We start from the raw sequence: 19,502 nt of genomic DNA, 5'->3' as shown, positions 1-19,502 counted from the left end.
TTTGAGATTGAACAAAGGATGGAAACAGGCCTATAGTTGCCAGGATCTAGTTTGCTTCCTTTTTTAAATAGAGGGATTACTCTTGCCAACTTGAATTCTTGTGGGACATGACACTGACTTATGGATAAGTTTGCGTGTCTGATAAAATGAATATCAAATATCTAAATACTGAATCAAGCAACTTAAAAACTGTCCAGGGTGCTCCCAAAAGCCTGAGTAGATGATAAAATGACCACTTTTTAAAAAAAAAGTGAAATATCCCTTTAAGCATGCTGCATGCTGTGTGAGTCCTCACAAGTGCTGCTAAACAGTAAACTAACAAACAGTTCTCTAAAACACCCAAACCTTTGCAAAACAACTACACAGCAACACATTAGCGACACAGACTGAGATTATAACCTCGTTTCACAGTTTAAGATTATATAAACAATGTAAACAACTTTTAGAACGGAAATCTCCCAAGAACACAAACAAACTCTCCTCACCTCAGTCTGCCATTACAGAACACCTGAGGGAGAGAGACCATAGAACAGAGAGAGAGAGAGAGAGAGAGAGAGAGAGAGAGAGAGAGAGAGAGAGAGAGAGAGAGAGAGAGAGAGAGCGCAACGCAGGTAGACGACGTCACTGCAGGAGGAAGTGAAGACTCCAAAATAAAATACCTAGCTCCAAAAACGATCTTCTGTAGAAAACATTACAAAATAAAAGTACAATAAATAATATTAGAACATAAAATGAAACGTAAGGGATTATTGGTGGAATGTATTCCTGTATATTATATACCTGTTACAGAAGGATACATGTAGGTCTGATAATGACCTTTCTGTCCAGCATCAAATGCTGGATGAGTGAGAACCTTCATGTCATGAAAGGTGCAATACAAATAAAGTTTATTATTATTATTATTATTATTATTATTATTATTATTATTATTATTATTATTATTATTATTATTATTATTATAAATGTCTCTTTATTACTCCCTTCATCCATTCTTGTATGTCACTGTAATGATAAATAGTATATTTGATTTATTTTGCATTAAATATTAACTTACTCTACTCAACATCCTTGTAGGCCTATAACAGAGTAGAAACGCCTTTAGTTTGATTTGATGAAGATTTTAAAAACATATCTTAATCTTAATTCGTCAAGATTCAAGTTCAAGTTCATTTTGCCACCAAGGACCCCTGGGGGTCCCCGGACCGCACTTTGACAGCCAGTGGTGGACAGCAACATACATTTACATATACGAAAGTAAATGTTCTTTTCTCAAGGAGCAACAACAATAATGGAGTTCAGTGTTTGTTCCATGAAGTCATGGATGTGGATTTATTTCATATGGAGCAGCTGTTACAACACATATGTGACAGGTAACGTTATATACAACTTATTATTACAACTTAAAGGTTATTACAGTGGAGTGACGATAGAGAAGGAGCGGCTGTAGATGTGTTCAGTGCAGGGCTTCTCAAAGTGGGTGCGGTGGCACCCTAGGGTGTCTTTCTTGACACCTCAGAATACTTCTTTGATAATATCTGGAATTGATCAGTGTCACTTCTGTTGAACCACACAAGACATTTACACACCGGGGGGATGTTTACATCAAAGACGAAGTTTAGCGGAGCAAAGAGAGAGAGAGAGAGAGAGAGAGAGAGAGAGAGAGAGAGAGAGAGAGAGAGAGAGAGAGAGAGAGAGAGAGAGAGAGAGAGAGAGAGAGAGAGAGAAAGAGCGAGAGCACGAGAGAGAGAGCGAGAGAGAGAGAGAGAGAGAGAGAGAGAGAGAGAGAGAGAGAGAGAGAGAGAGCGAGAGAGAGAGACAGAGAGAGAGAGAGCGAGAGAGAGAGCGAGAGAGAGAGAGAGAGAGAGAGAGAGAGAGAGAGAGAGAGAGAGAGAGAGAGAGAGAGACACACACAGACAGACAGACAGACAGACAGACAGACAGACAGACAGACAGACAGACAGACAGACGACAGACAGATATATATCAGCTATTTGAAAATATCTGATCTAAGATCACAAGGAGTCACAATGCCATTGCCACATGTTGTGAGCTTGTAGATCGCTATTTTCAAAAGATTTTATACATTTGAAAACTTGTGAAATGGGACAATCTGCATAACGAGTACTTTCTACTTTTGGTAGGACTTTAAGTATATTTTCATAATTCCGGACTTCTACTTGTAACAGAGTAGTTCTACATTGTGGTATTGATACTTTTACTTAAGTACAACATTGGAGTACTTTTTTCCACCACTGCCAATCGAAAACAGCATGTCAGTAATGACAAGATGATTTGGGCTTCTTTACTTCTGATATTTTATAATTAAATTCTGTTATGAAAATTCACCTTTGAGCTACAATATAATATCTGTACCAATACCAAGGTTCTGTTCTCAAGGTCCATATACTGGGTGTAGGCCTACCCAACACTTCTATTCTTTTTCTGTTTATTATTCAATAAAACCATGACCAGATCAAGTAACTAGTACATTTACTCAAGTACGGTACTTAAGTACAATTTTGAAGTATGTTTACTTTACTGGAGTATTTCCAATTTTCAGTACTTTTACTTCTCCACTACATCTCAGAGGCAAATATTGTACTTTTACTCCACTACAATTATTTTAAAACTTCAGTCAGGCCACTAGTTACTTTGTAGATTTTGATTATTATTTCAAAACATACATTAACTACTTCAGCCCTGTATATATTCTGGCTATTTGAAAATAGCTGATAAGCTCACAATGCGCATCGTGATGCATTGTGAGCTTGTAGATCTGCTATTTTCAAAAGGTTTTTATACGTTTTGAAGACTTGAAATGGGACATTCTGCATAATCAGTACTTTTACTTTTGCACTTTTAAGTATATTTTGATACCAATACTTCTGTACTTTTACTCAAGTGAATTTTTAATTCCGGACTTTTACTCGTAACAGAATATTTCTATATTGCAGTATTGATACTTTTACTTAAGTAAAACATTTGAGTACTTTTCCCACCACTGCACTACAGTATATGATTGATCACACACTGAGATTTCACCAGGATGAGATCCAGACCTGACACCACACACAACACACTGTACATTTATCTAAATACACATTAAACATTACACATTAATATCTCTACTCTTTTAAGGACAACATCAGGTCATAGGGTCATCTCAGCCTGTGAGGGTCATAGAGGGAGATGATGTCATCCTTCCTTGTTACATTGAACCACCTGAGAACATGGAGAAGAGGACGGTGTGGTGGTGGAGATCTGACCTGCTGAACCCTAACGATGTGCACATTCTCCGAGATGGACGTGTCGTTACTTACAATCTGAACCCGTCATACAAAGGGAGGACGTTTCTGTTTCCTGATGATCAGTTGTCTCATGGTAACATCTCACTGAAGCTGACCAGGGTGAAGCTCTCAGACGAGGGGACGTACAGGTGTTCTGTTCCACACCTGTTCAGCAGCGGTGATATCCAGCTCATTGTTGGTAAGATTTACTGTTCATAAACAATGGATGTAAAAACAACAATAAAGATCATGACAACATAGCTGTCATTAAGTCAATACTAAAAGGCTCAGGGTCCTATCAGTGAGTCAGGCTGACTGAGAGAGACTCACACACTGACAGCGGTGGAAGAAGTACTCAGATAGTTTTTACTTAAGTAAAAGTATCAATACCACAATGTAGAAATACTCTGTTACAAGTGAAAGGCCTGTAGTCAAAACTTTACATGGGTAAAAGTAATAATAATAATAATAATAATAATAATAATAATAATAATAATAATAATAATAATAATAATAATAATAATAGTTTATGATGCACTTTACATTTGGGAAAATCTCAAAGTGCTACAATAAGCATTTGCATACAAATATTTGCATGTATAATGTCCACTTAAATGTGTCAACATGTTACAAAAGCTTGCATCGTGTCATGATGTGAATAGACTTAGTATAACATTTAAGGAGTTAATGTATGTTTTGTAATATTTATCTAAATCTGCAAACTTGTAAGCTGTCAAATAATTGTAGTGTAGTCAAAAGTACAATATGTGCCTCTGAGATTTGCATTCTTAAAGCACAACTTTCATCTAAGTGTTTTCCTTGTCTAAATGGCTTAAATAATCATTTTATCTGGGGGTCGAACAGAATTTAACTCTGATGATTTTACAAATGGAACCAAATGGATCCGTTCCATTTGTATACTCTTTGTCTTACCAATAAGTTAAATAAGCACTGAGGATTGTACAGTGTAGGCTGCATAAACTAATAAAGGAACAGAGCCGACCACAGTGATCAGTGTAGGCTGCATAAACTAATAAAGGAACAGAGCCGACCACAGTGATCAGTGTAGGCTGCATAAACTAATAAAGGAACAGAGCCGACCACAGTGATCAGTGTAGGCTGAAGAAGAACATCTATTGGTTCACATTCAGTCTGAAAATGGAGGGAAAAGGATGCAATTACATAATGTGAGAGTTGTAACAGAGAAGTAACATATTGGAGTGGGTCATGTAAGTCCTTACTGCGCAGGAAATATTAAGTAAAGTGATAATATTACTTTTTAAAAGAATAATGAGTTATAAATTACTATTTCTTTTGGTAACAAACCCCACTGCTGGCTGACTGACTGACTGACTGACTGACTGACTGACTGACTGACTGATGATCTATTTATGTGTTTGTGTAGGTGCAGTGTTTCAGCCAGTGATCTCTTTCATTGGTATAAAAGGTGATCTTTTATCTTGGAGATGTGATTCTGGGTGCTGGTTTCCTGAACCTGAGATGTCTTGGCTGAACAGTGATGGAAACAACACCTATGCTGAACCCTCAGTGACAGAGAAACCTTCAGATCACTGTTATGTTGTCCAGAGGAATGTGACAGTGGATCTAACAGAGCATGTGACCTGTAGAGTTCACCTACCACACATCAACCACACTGTTGAGACACACAGTGTTAAAGCAGGTAATGAACCTTTTCTTCACTGTGTAACACCTTGAGGAACCTCTGTAAACACCTCTGTCATACTGTAACACTGTATTCACTCACTGTAATGATTAATGAAGGTTTGAAAGTAGTTTGATAACTCTAAGAAAGAAGACGAGTCGATTGCAGAGTGATAATTGTGAATGCTGAATGTGATTAACGGTCATTGATCAAAAGCACGTCCCACACCTACATATGTGGATGTGTTAATTAAAGAAAGATGGTGTAAAAAGCACAAACAAACTGGACAGATGTACAGTATGGAGAATGGAGATGAATGGAGACACAGATGGAGGGCTCGTCTGAGGATGATGTACAGATACATAGATATTTATTAAATCAATTAGTCTTAACTAAAATTGTTTATCGATCATGTTTTATAATCGATTATACAGTATCTATTAATTTGATGAACTGTTGCACCCTTAATCTATACATACTCTTCACACTTTTACCTGCTGTATTTACACAACACAACCGTTAGGCCAGAGTGAGCTTTATAACTCATTTAATCTTCCATCCCTTCTTGTTACTATAGTTGTATTACAGTTATGTATTTATCACATTGGTTGTGCACTATAGGGCCATCCAGGATCCTGGTGAATCAAGACCATAAAACATTCTGTGTAAAAACCTATTTGAATATCTATAATAATTATGTTATATACTATATTTAATAAATACCATTTTTTGCTGTTTTCAAATATTGTTGACACAGAATCAAATGTTTTATGGCCTTGTTTCATCAGGAGCCTGGATGGCTTGGTTCTAGGCTTATAATAATGAATATAAATATTTCCCAAAATCTCTATGGTAAAAATTAATGGGCCACAAAATGGCCACCACTGCTATGCCCTATTATGTCATGCACTAACATGGAAATGGTGTTTGATCAATTTACCTATAACTGCCAACTATTAAACCATTTAGAACTGTCCTAAACAACACATTGTAAAAAAAACAACAACAACAACATATAACTTGATGTGAACGACTACGTCAGATTATCATTTCATCATAAAGTCTTCATCCACATGTGAAGCTGTTTCTACTCTGGACTCACAACAAAGCAGAGGAAAGCCTTTCTTCAGGCTTCTTGATAAGCAAAGGAAATGTACATTTATTTATTAATGTAATAAATGTTATAATAAATGTACATTTATCCAAAGTGACTTACTGTAACATCACCACATAATTGATGGATTCCTTATAATGTTACATAATGTAACAGTTGTATTATGACTCACTGTGTTTCAGAGAGTGGATCAAAAGTGATTGCAGGGATTGTTATTCCAGTGATCATCATCTTAATGGCAGCAATACTGGGATATTTATACTGGAAAAAGAAGAACCAAACTAGTAAGTCTTAAACTAATTTGTTAATGTATATATATTTTTTCAATGTGAAGATCTAATGATTAGTGTCTCCACACTGACCTCTCACTGTCTCACATCTCTACTTTTACAGAACGAGACGAAGCCACAATAATCTCCACCATATGTCAAGGAGGTTAGTGTGTGTGTGTGTGTGTGTGTGTGTGTGTGTGTGTGTGTGTGTGTGTGTGTGTGTGTGTGTGTGTGTGTGTGTGTGTGTGTGTGTGTGTGTGTGTGTGTGTGTGTGTGTGTGTGTGTGTGTACAGTCAAATGTAACTTTTGACTGTGTGTGTACAAGATGATGATATAATCCAATATTTCGTATTGTTTCAGATGAAGAACAGATCTTCCTGCAGGGTGAGAAATATAACTTCAATATATTGATTAAATTGATCAACAGTGTTAACATGTTACAAAATGGCCAAAAGTGTTGGGCATTTGAGTGGCTGATCTTCCTTGGCCTATTAGGGAATCCTGTCAGATACAAATAATGTAGGTGTGGCCTATATGCAGTAGTTGAAAAAGTACTCAAATGTCCTACTTAAGCTTACTTGAGCTTGTAGATCTGCTATTTTCAAATGTCCGAAAAATATACACGGTTGAAGTGGTTAGTGTGTTTTGTTTTGTAATAATAATCAAAATCTACAAAGTAACTAGTAACTAAAGTTTTCAAATAATTGTAGTGGAGTAAAAGTACAATATTTGCCGTGTGGAGTAGAATAAAAGTAAAGAAAACTAGAAAATGTGCTCCTCGGAGCACAGGTCTCCGCCAGTACTGTTCCTGATTAATCCCGTTTTACCTCACTTCAAAAGATATAAATGATCTTTTGAAGTGACACACCTATTTACAGGTCTCTATTTCATCATGCGTCTCGCTAGCCAATCAAAGCACACCCTTTCAACCGTCACGTGTATGTATCACGTGTCACGTGAAGCTTGACCAAAGTTAGCTTGGTGGACACACGGAAGGACGAGAAAGAAAACATAGTCTCCTGGCGGAGACAATTAGAAATGCTCAAGTAAAGTACAAATACCTCAAAACTGTACTCTAGCTAACACATGAATGGGCCTATTATAGCGCCACCATGAGGCCGATTTGAAAAAGGAGTGTGTGTGTGTGTGTGTGTACCGAAAAGTTATCAAAATTGACGATACAGTGTAGTGTAGGAGAAAAAAACATAACTTTTCAAAGAAGAATTTGAAGATGTCAATGACAGTTGTTGGGACATAAAACCCAAAGGTTATAATATTAATATGTTAAACATTTTATTATTCTAGATTCTCATTTGTTATTTATAATTGTTATTCATTGAGAAACAAGTGTTTTTCTTTCCAAATCAAGAGTCAATAGCCTAATAATTGAAATTAAAAACAAATCGTATTGTGACACACACACACACACACACACACACACACACACACACACACACACACACACACACACACACACACACACACACACACACACACACACACACACACACACACACACACACACACACACACATATATATATATTCCAATCACAGAATATGAAGTTTACATGTGTTTCATTACAGAGCCATCAGAATGCAATGAGATGACTGACATGAGAGACATGTCAGGAGAAGAGAAGGAGCAGAGAGATGACATCATTCCTATTACATCACCAGAACCACGGACATGGATCCCAGTCAGTAAAAGATGGAGGCCAAAGTTAGAGAAGCTTGCAAACATTGATAACTGTAAAGTTATCAAAGTTAGGAGTCTTCTGTTTGTGGCAGAAGAAGAATTCCGTATCGCAGTGGGAGGTGATGGAGTTGAGGTCTTCTTAGGGTTAACAGATGATGGCACTGAAGTCGCAGTGAAAAGAATGCCTAAATTCTTCTTTCATGTGCTGAAGAACGAGACAGACTTTTTACGTCTTCCAAAGCTTAAACATCCTTCAATTGTACGATATGTTGACTTTGCAGAAGATACAAACTTTGGTTATCTTGGTCTTCAGTTGTGTGAATACTCCCTGGCAGAATACATCACTGAACACAGCCTTTCTGACTTTATGAAGAAACAACTTGCACATCAGTTTGTCCAGAGCTTACATATTCTTCATCGCCAGGATCCTAAAATTCTCCACCGTGATATCAAGCCCCAGAATGTCTTGATTGGTAAGCTACGGAAACAAAAAATTCAATAAGCAAATAAAATCAGAAATATATGCAACATATGCTGAATTTATGATCTAAAACCCTTTATTATGTTGATATACACAATTCTCCTTGCAGATATTCAAAGCAAGGCAAGACTATCAGATTTTGGAATAAGCCGAGAATTACCCAAAGGACAAACAACCCTAGTTACAAGAGTTGCAGGAACGAAACACTGGAAGGCAAAGGAGACTTTGGACAATGATAAATTCCCATATAAAAAAAGCACCGATATCCAGGTTGTTCTTTTTTTCTGTGTGAGAATAATTTAATTAATAACAACATAAAAATGTTCTTACTCAATGTACATGCTCATTCTTAAGGTGGCTGGGATGTTGATATACTACATCCTGTCTGGAGGAGAGCATCCATTTGGCAAAGGCGTTAAATGTGAAGGCAACATTCTGGATGGAAAGTACAACCTGCACCAGGTTCAGGATGTGGTTGCCAAGGATCTCATCGAGAGGATGATCAATGAAGACCCAAAGAAAAGACCTACAGTGGAGGAATGCTTGTCTCATCCTTTATTTTGGTCAAACGACAGGTATGATAGATTTTCCCTTCCCCATTATTCATTCATTCACTGATATCTAAACGTTATATCAGTTCATCATAGTCTAATGCTTTCAGTATATTTTTTCCAGGAGAGTAGAGTACTTGAGAAGGATTGGAAAGGAGGTTGAGAACTGTCCAGATGATGACAAGGACCTCATCACTGTACTGGACCAGTATGCTGAGCAGGGACAGTTCAACACATGGAAACACAAGGTGACTTTATTACTAATAGTGTTGGATAAATGAATCCAACATCATGTAGCCCCCCCCGTCCCCGTCCCCCCCGTCAATGTGATGACTTCATGATCAAACGACGCAACTTTTACTGACAGAAAGTTGACCTACAAAATAATGTTTGTATGCCTTAAATTGCACTTAACCTTTATTTTCTCTACTTTTTTTCTCCATTTCTCTACTTTATTCGTTGTATTCTTTACTTCACTTTAACATTGAAATCTTCAGTGTAACTTAAGAAATAATTTCCACAAAGACTCCTAACAAAAATAAGATGAGACAGTCTATAATAGGAGAAATATACCACATCATCTAGATGTAGAATCTACAGCGTTCTATTTAACAACCAAATTCATACATTTCTAACAAGAAAGTTCAGAGTAAATGAGGAGGTTAGTGCTTCTGATATGTCAGCTTATATTCTCAGATCTTGTGACGTGAGGCACAGTTAGACATGAAAGAACAGATCTATAATGTGCTGAGTCACCAGCTGGCATGATAAGAATGTTTACACTGAGGTTCTCTAGACTCTTATGTTCTTCAAAATGTTCATCCCAGCATTAAGTCAGTCTTCAGTCTCACCAGAACCCAGTTGGTGAAACACACTAGAAGTTGGAATGAATGAATATTGCATTATCTCATCATTCCCTTACGATACCTTTGTAATGCCTTTAAATGCCTCTGTGTATGAAATGTGCTGTTTAAATACACGTGCCTTGGCAAGGGAACTAAAGCATAATTTAAAGCTCATATCCAGCTGTTCCCGAGCTCTATGTTTTCCTAGTTTTTCCAGTCTGACTTCAGTTGCTTCTTCTCATTGGATACTGATGGCGTGGCTTATATTTATATATATATATATATATATATATATATATATATATATATATATATATATATATATATATATAGTGTGTGTGTGTGCGTGTGCGTGTGCGTGTGCACGCGCGTGAATATATCAAGTCCCTTTCATTTCATCTATATATATTGTTTTCCAGTTACCACTTGAGTTGAAGATGGATGAAATGAAGTCGTACCCTGAGAACTCTTTTGGACTGCTGCGCTTCATTCACAATCTCCATGAACACTAGTAAGTTTATTTACATTTAAAAACAACACTAACAGAAGTCAATCCTGTCCATTTATAAATATGTTGTGACTCCAGTGATCACTGCTTTGTGTTCACAGTGCTGAAGAGACAGCTGGTGTTGACCTGATGGAGATGTTTCCTGATCTGTTTGGATGTGTTTACCAGTTTACCCAAAAACAAGACTGGAACTCAAGGCCAACCCTGAAGGACATGTTTCACACAGAAGATTCTGAATGAAAGTCCACAAACCATTGAGAAAAAGTGAGAAAGACTCTTTTCAGTCTATAAAAGGAAGAATCAGTATTCGATGACTCAGTGACTTGAAGGACTCTCATGATTAAAGAGTCCAATATGCAGTATCCTGTAACAAAACATGTTCCCTTCCTAATCTAGTTGTCTCCACCGGGAGGACCTAGCGCTTCCCACTCAACATTCCCCATTGACAGGGGCTGCCCAGCCAATAGGAGTACTGTACATGTAGCAACAAAGATCACCCTCCCCAGCCAATAGGAGTACATGTAGCGTGTATGTGTGTGTATGGCCTGTCCAGCCGACACACATGAGGACATTGAATGAACTGAAACCAGTGCTTCCCTAAACAACAGGTTTGGGGATCTGTTGGGAATTGATTACATGAAACCGGCAGCTGCGTGTTTAGTCTCAATGTTTGTAAACAAATAATTGGTCACTACAGCTTCAGTTTGACTATCGAGCACCGAAGTCTGACGTAATTTATGCATCCTACCTAGGTTGCGTTCCCCCCCCCATTCTGAATTCCCATAGACGTCTTTAATATCGCGTCAAATAAGAACTGTGTTCCAAAACTCTTATGGATATGAAGCATCAACTGATGGTGAGAAAACGTTGTTACTTCCACCGAATTAGTAAATGCGACCATTCTAAGATGACCCAATGTTATTCTCCATAGAGAAATGACTTTACCAACCAGGGGATGAACGATTGACGTCAGGACTTCTGTACTCTATAGCAGTGCTTCTCAAACTTTTTCATGACCAAGGACCCCCAAAATGATATGTATTTGGCCGCAGACCCCCATCTCAAATATTTTGTTCCAGGGACCCCCAGAAGCAAAGATTTGAGTTACAAACGTTCGCATGAATATATATATTCAAAGGTTTGCACACATTTTCACGATTTTTCAAAAATAGCAGATCTACAAGCTCATAGTGCGGCACTCGGTGCCGCGCTATGAGCTTGTATATTTGCTATTTTTGAATAGCCAAAGTATAAATGGTTGAAATTATTGTGACGCTATATTAACACATTTTGCTGGGGACCCCCTGGTACCCCCCCAAGGACCCCTGGGGGTCCCCGGACCCCACTTTGAGAACCAATGCTCTATAGCTGCCTGCTATAGCTGCCTGCTTGCACAGCTGCGGCTCCTCAAGCCTAATTTATTCCGCCGGGGGAAAGTGTCGCTCACAATAATTGCGCTGTACATATGTATATGATTAATTGGTCTCTACAGCTTCAGTTTGACTGTACCTCTACTACCTGGTACAGTAACACCCTGAAGGTGATTCAAACTCAACGTCCAACAGCTGAAAGTAAAAGTCAGTTAATGGTGCTATACGATGTGAGGGTGTTATTTTTATAGAATTGGGTTTTTGTTTTTGTTGTTTTTTACTTGTCTTGTACAGTAGATGTTTTATGACATATGATATGACGTGCGCCTGTGTTTCGCTGTTACATCATCCAGTTGTTTCCTTCTTTGCTCATGTTGTTGGACATACAATCCTTTATGACAGACAAGCACTGATGGACATCAAAACGGCCATCACTCATGTACATACATGATTTTGGATGGATATGCTATGTGTAAATATGTAGATACGTTGTTGTCTCTTTTTTTATTCCTTCTTTATTACCTTACCTGTATAACCTTTTAACAAAAACCTTTTTGTTTGAACCAAAAGGCCTCAGCCTGTGTTCACTCAGGGTCAGTTCTAGATCATTCTTCAGGAGAAAGACAATCAGTATGAATGTGTTTATTGTCTGTGATGTGGAGGAATATTAAACTGACAACTTTTCAGAAATAAACAAACTACATTTGTACAAAGATAAACAAGAGTGTATCTTGTGTTGGGGGGGGGGGGGGGGGGGGGTCTTTCATTACAGTTCTGGAGTAAATTTCAAAATGTCATCTTTGTACAATTGAGCATAATCTGAAGCAAACTCATTTCCTCATCTTAATTAATATATTTAATCTTGTATTGCCTTTTAGTTGCAGCTTCAAGCAAGCTTTTATCTTGATGTCAAAATACAAATACTTCCTAATACAAGGTTTTGGAATATATGTCAGCATGCAGTGTGTAAGAATGAATGATACTTGAGTCAATAATCTTCACTGTGGCCTTACGTCTTTATAATCATCCTTACATCTTTATTATCCTCACCTTGCTAAACTAATGGCCTAAGTCATTTTTTGAGGAAAATTATATTTTTGCCTAAGTCAGCTCCTCATGACACTGACCACCTCTGGTAAAATGGTCCATCTCCTAATTGAAAAGGATCATGCTGTTCACTCACCTTTTAGTATAATGGCCTAACTCCCTAGTGTGACTTAGGCCAAAATAGGCCATTTTTTTGGCCTAAGTCACATGGTTTTAGGCCAAATTATTTACTGATTTAGGCCATTTTTTAACATTATTTTGTTGGCCTAAATCAGATTTAATCTTATTTAAACCTATTTAAATCTCTTATGTTGCATAACTGACAGACAGTGTTATTTTCATAATTTGTTATAAACGTTTTGGGTGAAATGATTAAGAAATATCATATAGTTTTGTTTTGGATCAGTTTTTTATTTTTCCTGAAAAAACGTAAAGATAATGACAGTCATAGGCCATTAGTTTAGCAAGGCGACGTTATGATACTTTAAAGTACATTTTGATGCCAATACTTTTGTACTTTTTTGAATTCCGGAGTATTTCTATATAGCAGTATTGATACTTTTACTTAAATAAAACACGTGTAAGTACTTTTTCCACACTGCCAAACAGAGGACAGTGAAAGTGTGTCTGTGTGAGAACATTCTGCTGTGACAACAAGTCACTGCATGATGAGACTGCTGGTGACTCACCTCCACTAACATGCATCTGGCCCAACCCAATACAAAGGTTCAGCCAATGGAACAATAGCACAGATAATAACAGTAGTATTTGTAACTTCTGATTGGATGGGCAACCTTACAGCCCCGCCTCCAACGTCTCCTCACTGTAAACCCTACTTTTCCTGGTTTTAACCCCTTAAATGGTTCAAACTTATGCTTACATTTTAATAGTGAAATAACAGATCTACAAGATCACTCAACCCAGTAAATAGTGAGCTTGTAGATCTGCCCTGAATAGAGACACCAGGATGAAAGCTGTTAGATCTCACTGTCAGTCAGAGATGGAAGTACTCAGATAAGTTACTTAAGTAAAAGTAGCAATACCACAATACAAAAATACTCTGTTACAAGTGAAAGGCCTGTGTTCAAGATGTTACTTGAGTAAAAGTACAAAAGTAGTGGCTTCAAAATATACTTAAAGTACCAAAAGTAAAAGTACTAACACTTTTGAAAATAGCAGTCAACAAGCTCACAACGCGTCGCGATACCTTGTAGATCTGCTATTTTCAAATAGCCTATGTATAAAACAGGGCTAAAGTGGTTAATGTATGTTTTATAATGTAATCATTTATATCTACAAAGTAACTAAAGTTTTCAAATCATTTTGTGGAGTATAATTATAATATTTGCCTCTGAGATGTAGTGGAGTAGAAGTAAAAGTATTGAAAATAGGAAATACTCCAGTAAAGTAAAAAAAACAAATCCTCAAAAGTGTACTTAAGCACAGTACTTGAGTAAATGTACTTAGTTACTTTACACCACTGCTGTCAGTGTCCATATTTGAACAAAACAAAAGTACAGTTTAATGTTCCATTGATAGTGTAGAGTGTAGACTTCTAATGTCTGCAGGACTGTTCTTTCTGCATCCATTTTGATCTGATTCACACTTTTTAAACAACTAAGTGTTTGACATCAGTCAGCAGGATGTTCACTGTCTGACTGAAACATCAGGCCAGCTGAACTTGGAGATCTAAATGTGATGCAACGGGGCCCTCTAGTGGAGAAGAACCACAACATGTACAACAGTTAAAATGTTTGACTTCTTAACACAGATTCCAGCATTAAGTTTAGTTTAACACGTTATTTGAGCTTATTATGGGGCCAGGCTTCCAGCATGGACCCATATTGTTATTCGCATTATTTCCGTTTCTTCTTCTGCCACTTTTGGCAGTTCTGGCTGAACCGTGCAGTCGCTTTTTATGAAACTCGGCCATATGATAGATGGTCATGAAAAACGATCAAGAAATAATTCTCACAATCTTTCGTCAAAAGGTGGCGCTATAGCACTCAATTGAAAAATGCCAACTTTGAACAGGTACAACTCATGCCGTGTTTGACCTACAGCCATGAAACTTCGATGCACACATGCGTCTCCTCATGCTGAACAACTTTCACACTCTGACTTTTGACCTCTGACCTTTAGATCTCCCACCATTTGGAATTATATGAAAAACAGTTAAAACCTATCTCCTCCTGGGATTTTTGAGTAATCTGCACGAAACTTTTTACACATGAACTTTGGACCTATACCAAAAAACGTTTGCAAAATATCTTCCATAAGTGAAAAAATGAAGCTTTAATGAGCCAATGAATATTGCAGTTTTATGACAATTATTCATCTGCCCCTAACACATACATGCAGACTTACCATTCTTTGAAACTTTGCAGAAATGTAAAGGGCCATTCCAAATATCACTGAAACCAATCTTACTCCAATTGGTCAAACGGGGGCGCTATAGCAATTTTTTGAAAATTGAAACTTTAAACAGGCAAAAGTCATGCCTCGTTTGGCCGACAGCCATTAGACCTGCTTACACATGTGCCTTGACTAATGAGGAACACATCTATCACGTTGACCAGTAAGCACCGCCCTTAGATTGTCCGCAATCTTGAGCAGTTTGAAAAACACTTAAACCCAGGATTTTTCAGCTATTTGCGTGAAACTGTATCATCATTGTGATCTCCTTTCACAGGTTCTTGTCTGTTGGTGGCTTCTCGCTTAAATGTGTGCCCCACAACCTGAAGGTCACCAGTTCAAGCCTCACTTGGTGCAGACTTCATCTAAGTTGCATTTCACACAACATGACTATCAATGAATACATCTGCAATTGTTAAAGATAACATGAAATACTTAATTGAGTGTTTTTTACATACAGCTGATCTACAATCTCACAACTTTTCAGATAGCAATGAGAGTATGTTTTTTCAATGTATAACATACTTCATTGTGAAAATAGCCAATGTACAATCTGACAACTTTTAATGGTTTGTGAGCTTGTACATCGGCTACTTTCACTAATTTTGGTTCTGAGGAGATGTACAATTTCTTCATTGGTAAATGGTTTGTGAACGAGTGATCTTAGTGTTAGTGAAACAGGGGCTTGGGTCATGACAGAAGGCAAGAGTTTGTGATCCTCAACAGACAATATCAGCCTGGACAAAGATATAGCACTATAGGTAGTGTTGCAGCTACCTAAGAGTGCTTCATGACCGTAAGGTTGCCGGTTCAAGCCTCACTTGATGCAGACTCATTTAAGTTGAAATGCAAAAAACATGACTCAATCTATTCCGTTTCCATGGCGCTCTCTCTCTCTCTTCAATCTATTCCATTTCCATGTCTTTCTCTTCAATCTATTCCGTTTCCATGTCTCTTTCTCTTCAATCTATTCCATTTGTCTCTCTATGTCTCTTCAATCTATTCCATTTGTCTCTCTATGTCTCTTCAATCTATTCCATTTGTCTCTCTATGTCTCTTCAATCTATTCCGTATCTATCTATCTATCTATCTATCTATCTATCTATCTATCTATCTATCTATCTATCTATCTATCTATCTATCTATCTATCTATCTATCTATCTCTCTCTCTCTCTCTCTCTCTCTCTCTCTCTCTCTCTCTCTCTCTCTCTCTCTCTCTCTCTCTCTCTCTCTCTCTCTCTCTCTCTCTCTCTCTCTCTCTCTCTCTCTCTCTCTCTCTCTCTCTCTCTCTCTCTCTCTCTCTCTCTCTCTCTCTCTCTCTCTCTCTCTCTCTCTCTCTCTCTCTCTCTCTCTCTCTCTCTCTCTCTCTCTCTCTCTCTCTCTCTCTCTCTCTCTCTCTCTCTCTCTCTCTCTCTCTCTCTCTCTCTCTCTCTCTCTCAGGGGTGGCCATAGCTGAGTGGTTAGTGAGCCCGCCTAGGGAGCCAGAGACTCTGGTTGCCCCAGGTACGATTCCAGGCCAGGTCAGCAAATGTGTCGATGAAATGAAATTTGTCCCTGAGCAAGACTCTTAACCCCTAATTGCTCACAGGCACTCATTGGAAACAAGACCGCAAGGACTTTCATGAACTGACCTGTTAAAGGAATTATCATTTCTCTTTCTCTCTCCTGGCCCCATATTATCGCTGCTTGCAGCTATATTTTGTACTTATAATAGAACACTGTTACCAAAGCCTTTCAGGTCTATAGGTATAAGTTTACAACATAAACATATTCACCAGGATGTTTAGCATAAGAGATGTAAATAAGGGAAGACCATACAAGGTTTAGAGCAGGGGGTCTTCAACAGGGGGTCCGGGACCCCTAGGGGGTCCTCAGAGTTACTACAGGGGGTCCGCCAAATCTTTGTGTGATGTGACTTTTTTTTTTTTTTACCTTAACCACTTGAACACTAGCATCCCTTTTCTGAGGAGAACTTTAGCCCAAAAAAATAGCAGATCTACAAGCTCACAACGCCTCGCGCTGCGAGGCGTTGTGAGCTTGTAGATCGGCTATTTTTTTGGGGGCAAAGAGGTGTTTGGTGTAGAGGGAGCAGACCAAGTAAACAAAAAAAAAAGTTAAATCTGAAACACAATTTTTATACAATATAGAGGAGGGGGTCCCTGCTTCATCTCTCTCTCAGCTAGGGGGTCCTTGGCCTGAAAACGTTGAAGACCCCCTGGTTTAGAGTAAAAAGGTGCAAAGTGCTTTGACTCTTCTGCTGAGGTATTAGTATTTATATACAGTAGGTCTGCACAGGAATACAATAAACCACAAACAAGACACTACCAGGAATACAATAAACCACAAACAAGACACGACCAGGAATACAATAAACCACAAACAAGACACTACCAGTAATACAATAAACCACAAACAAGACACTACCAGTAATACAATAAACCACAAACAAGACACGACCAGGGACACGGGTGTTGACAAGATAACAACAGCAGCAGCTAGGCAACAACAAAGACACACTAACTAACTAACTAACTAGTAGTAAAACAAAGACAGACTAACTAACTAGTAGTACAACAAAGACAGACTAACTAACTACTCTAACCAAACAATGTTCAAAAATACATAAGTGGTAACCACCACCCAGAATTAAATCTAAAGTTTTAAGTAGCATGTGAGGGGTCAAACTAGGGTGTTTTTATGATTCTGAATCCATTGCAAGCATTTGTTTTGCACCAAAACCACTCCTTGGGCTAAAAACGGCCATAGCCATCCTTTTCCAGGTATACTTTTTGTGTAAAGCCCATTGAGATTGGGCTGTTTTAGCCCAAGGGGTGGTTTTGGTGCAAAACAAATGCTTGCAATGGATTCAGAATCATAAAAACACCCTAGTTTGACCCCTCACATGCTACTTAAAACAGAATTAAATTTAGATTTTTTCCCCCTGCATAAGGTTATGGTGGTACCCCAACTTTCAGCAGCTGTCAAAAATTCTCCTAGAGAAACTGTATTTCAGTCTTTGTGAGATGTGTTACTAGACACTTTTACAAACACATTGGTGAAGATTTTTTTTGGTAAGGAATTTATTCCAAGATTGGACATTTTTCTGCTAATATCCCCTGACTATACCTAGTGAGCTTAACAAAGGTTCTGCCTACATGGTGTCTATGTATAGAGGCAGGGCCGCATTAAGACCCCTCAGGGCCGTGGAACACCACAAAATCAAAGGCCCCCCCAGTGCGCGTGCATGTGCACAACCTGCGCACGCGCGCGAAACTTTTCGGGTCTAATTCGGTTCTATTTGACCAATATAAATCAACATTTTTTCTTTAAATACACAATTCTCACAGGGCCCTGCAGGCTGCGGGCCGTGGAACACCAGTTCCACTAAGTTCCGTGGTTAATGCGGCCCTGTATAGAGGCCTCTGTCGTTCCTGTCCCAAGGCAGAGCACAGTGTTGATTTTGACAACACATTTTGATGTAGTTTTAGTCATTAGTCTTTTCAATACAATTCCATTTAGTTTTAGTCATATTTTAGTCAATCTGAAATGTTTCACGACTAATTGTCAGAAGATTACAGTCGACTAAATCTACTGTTGATTTAGTCGACTAAAATGTATGTTGGCAGTGCCTTGATGGCGTCGTAATGGCTGATTTTACACTCGGTTGCATGCTGAAAATAGCAGATCTACAAGCTCACAACGCGTCGCGCTGTGACGCGTTGTGAGCTTGTAGATCGGCTATTTTCAGAGTGCAACCAAACATAAAATGTCTTTTAGTTCTACTGGATCTCTTCTCCACTAGATCCCTCACTAACATGTTAGTCTAGTTTTTATTTGTTGACGAAATTGTCAATATATTTAGTCTTAGTTTTAGTCATCGTAGCTTAGATTTCATTTTGTTTTTATTTAGTTTTGGTCAGTGAAAAAAGGGAGTCGACCAACATTTTTCGTCACAGTTTTAGTCGACGAAAACAACACTGTCAGAGCGTATACAAATGACTAAGTAGGAGAACAGACACTGCTCTGGGCTTCAAAATGAGGACTACAAAACAAGACTACAAAGACAGAGCTACAAACACATGAAATGAGGACTACAAAACAAGACTACAAAGACAGAGCTACAAACACATGAAATGAGGACTACAAAACAAGACTACAAAGACAGAGCTACAAACACATGAAATGAGGACTACAAAACAAGACTACAAAGACAGAGCTACAAACACATGGAATGAGGACTACAAAACAAG

General features: G+C 38.1%; 2 protein-coding genes across 2 annotated transcripts in view; one reads left to right on the top strand and one right to left on the bottom strand.

Moving 5' to 3' along the window:
• LOC311034846 (uncharacterized protein) overlaps nucleotides 1–19,502 on the bottom strand; it is a 41,128-nt gene that overhangs the window by 10,947 nt on the left and 10,679 nt on the right. The gene's annotated exons all lie outside the window — the stretch shown is intronic.
• LOC311034824 (serine/threonine-protein kinase/endoribonuclease IRE1-like) lies at nucleotides 6,262–11,125 on the top strand. Its single transcript, XM_084042842.1, has 9 exons — nucleotides 6,262–6,348; nucleotides 6,458–6,499; nucleotides 6,697–6,720; nucleotides 7,923–8,507; nucleotides 8,625–8,785; nucleotides 8,870–9,090; nucleotides 9,191–9,314; nucleotides 10,331–10,422; nucleotides 10,521–11,125. The coding sequence occupies exons 1-9, from the start codon at nucleotides 6,300–6,302 to the stop codon at nucleotides 10,657–10,659; spliced, it is 1,437 nt and encodes a 478-aa protein (XP_083898968.1). The 5' UTR covers nucleotides 6,262–6,299; the 3' UTR covers nucleotides 10,660–11,125.

This window comes from Gymnoscopelus microlampas, assembly GCF_963454915.1.
Source record: "Gymnoscopelus microlampas genome assembly, chromosome: 19".
Classification (NCBI taxonomy): Eukaryota; Metazoa; Chordata; class Actinopteri; order Myctophiformes; family Myctophidae; genus Gymnoscopelus; species Gymnoscopelus microlampas.
This window is presented reverse-complemented; position numbering and strand designations above follow the sequence as displayed.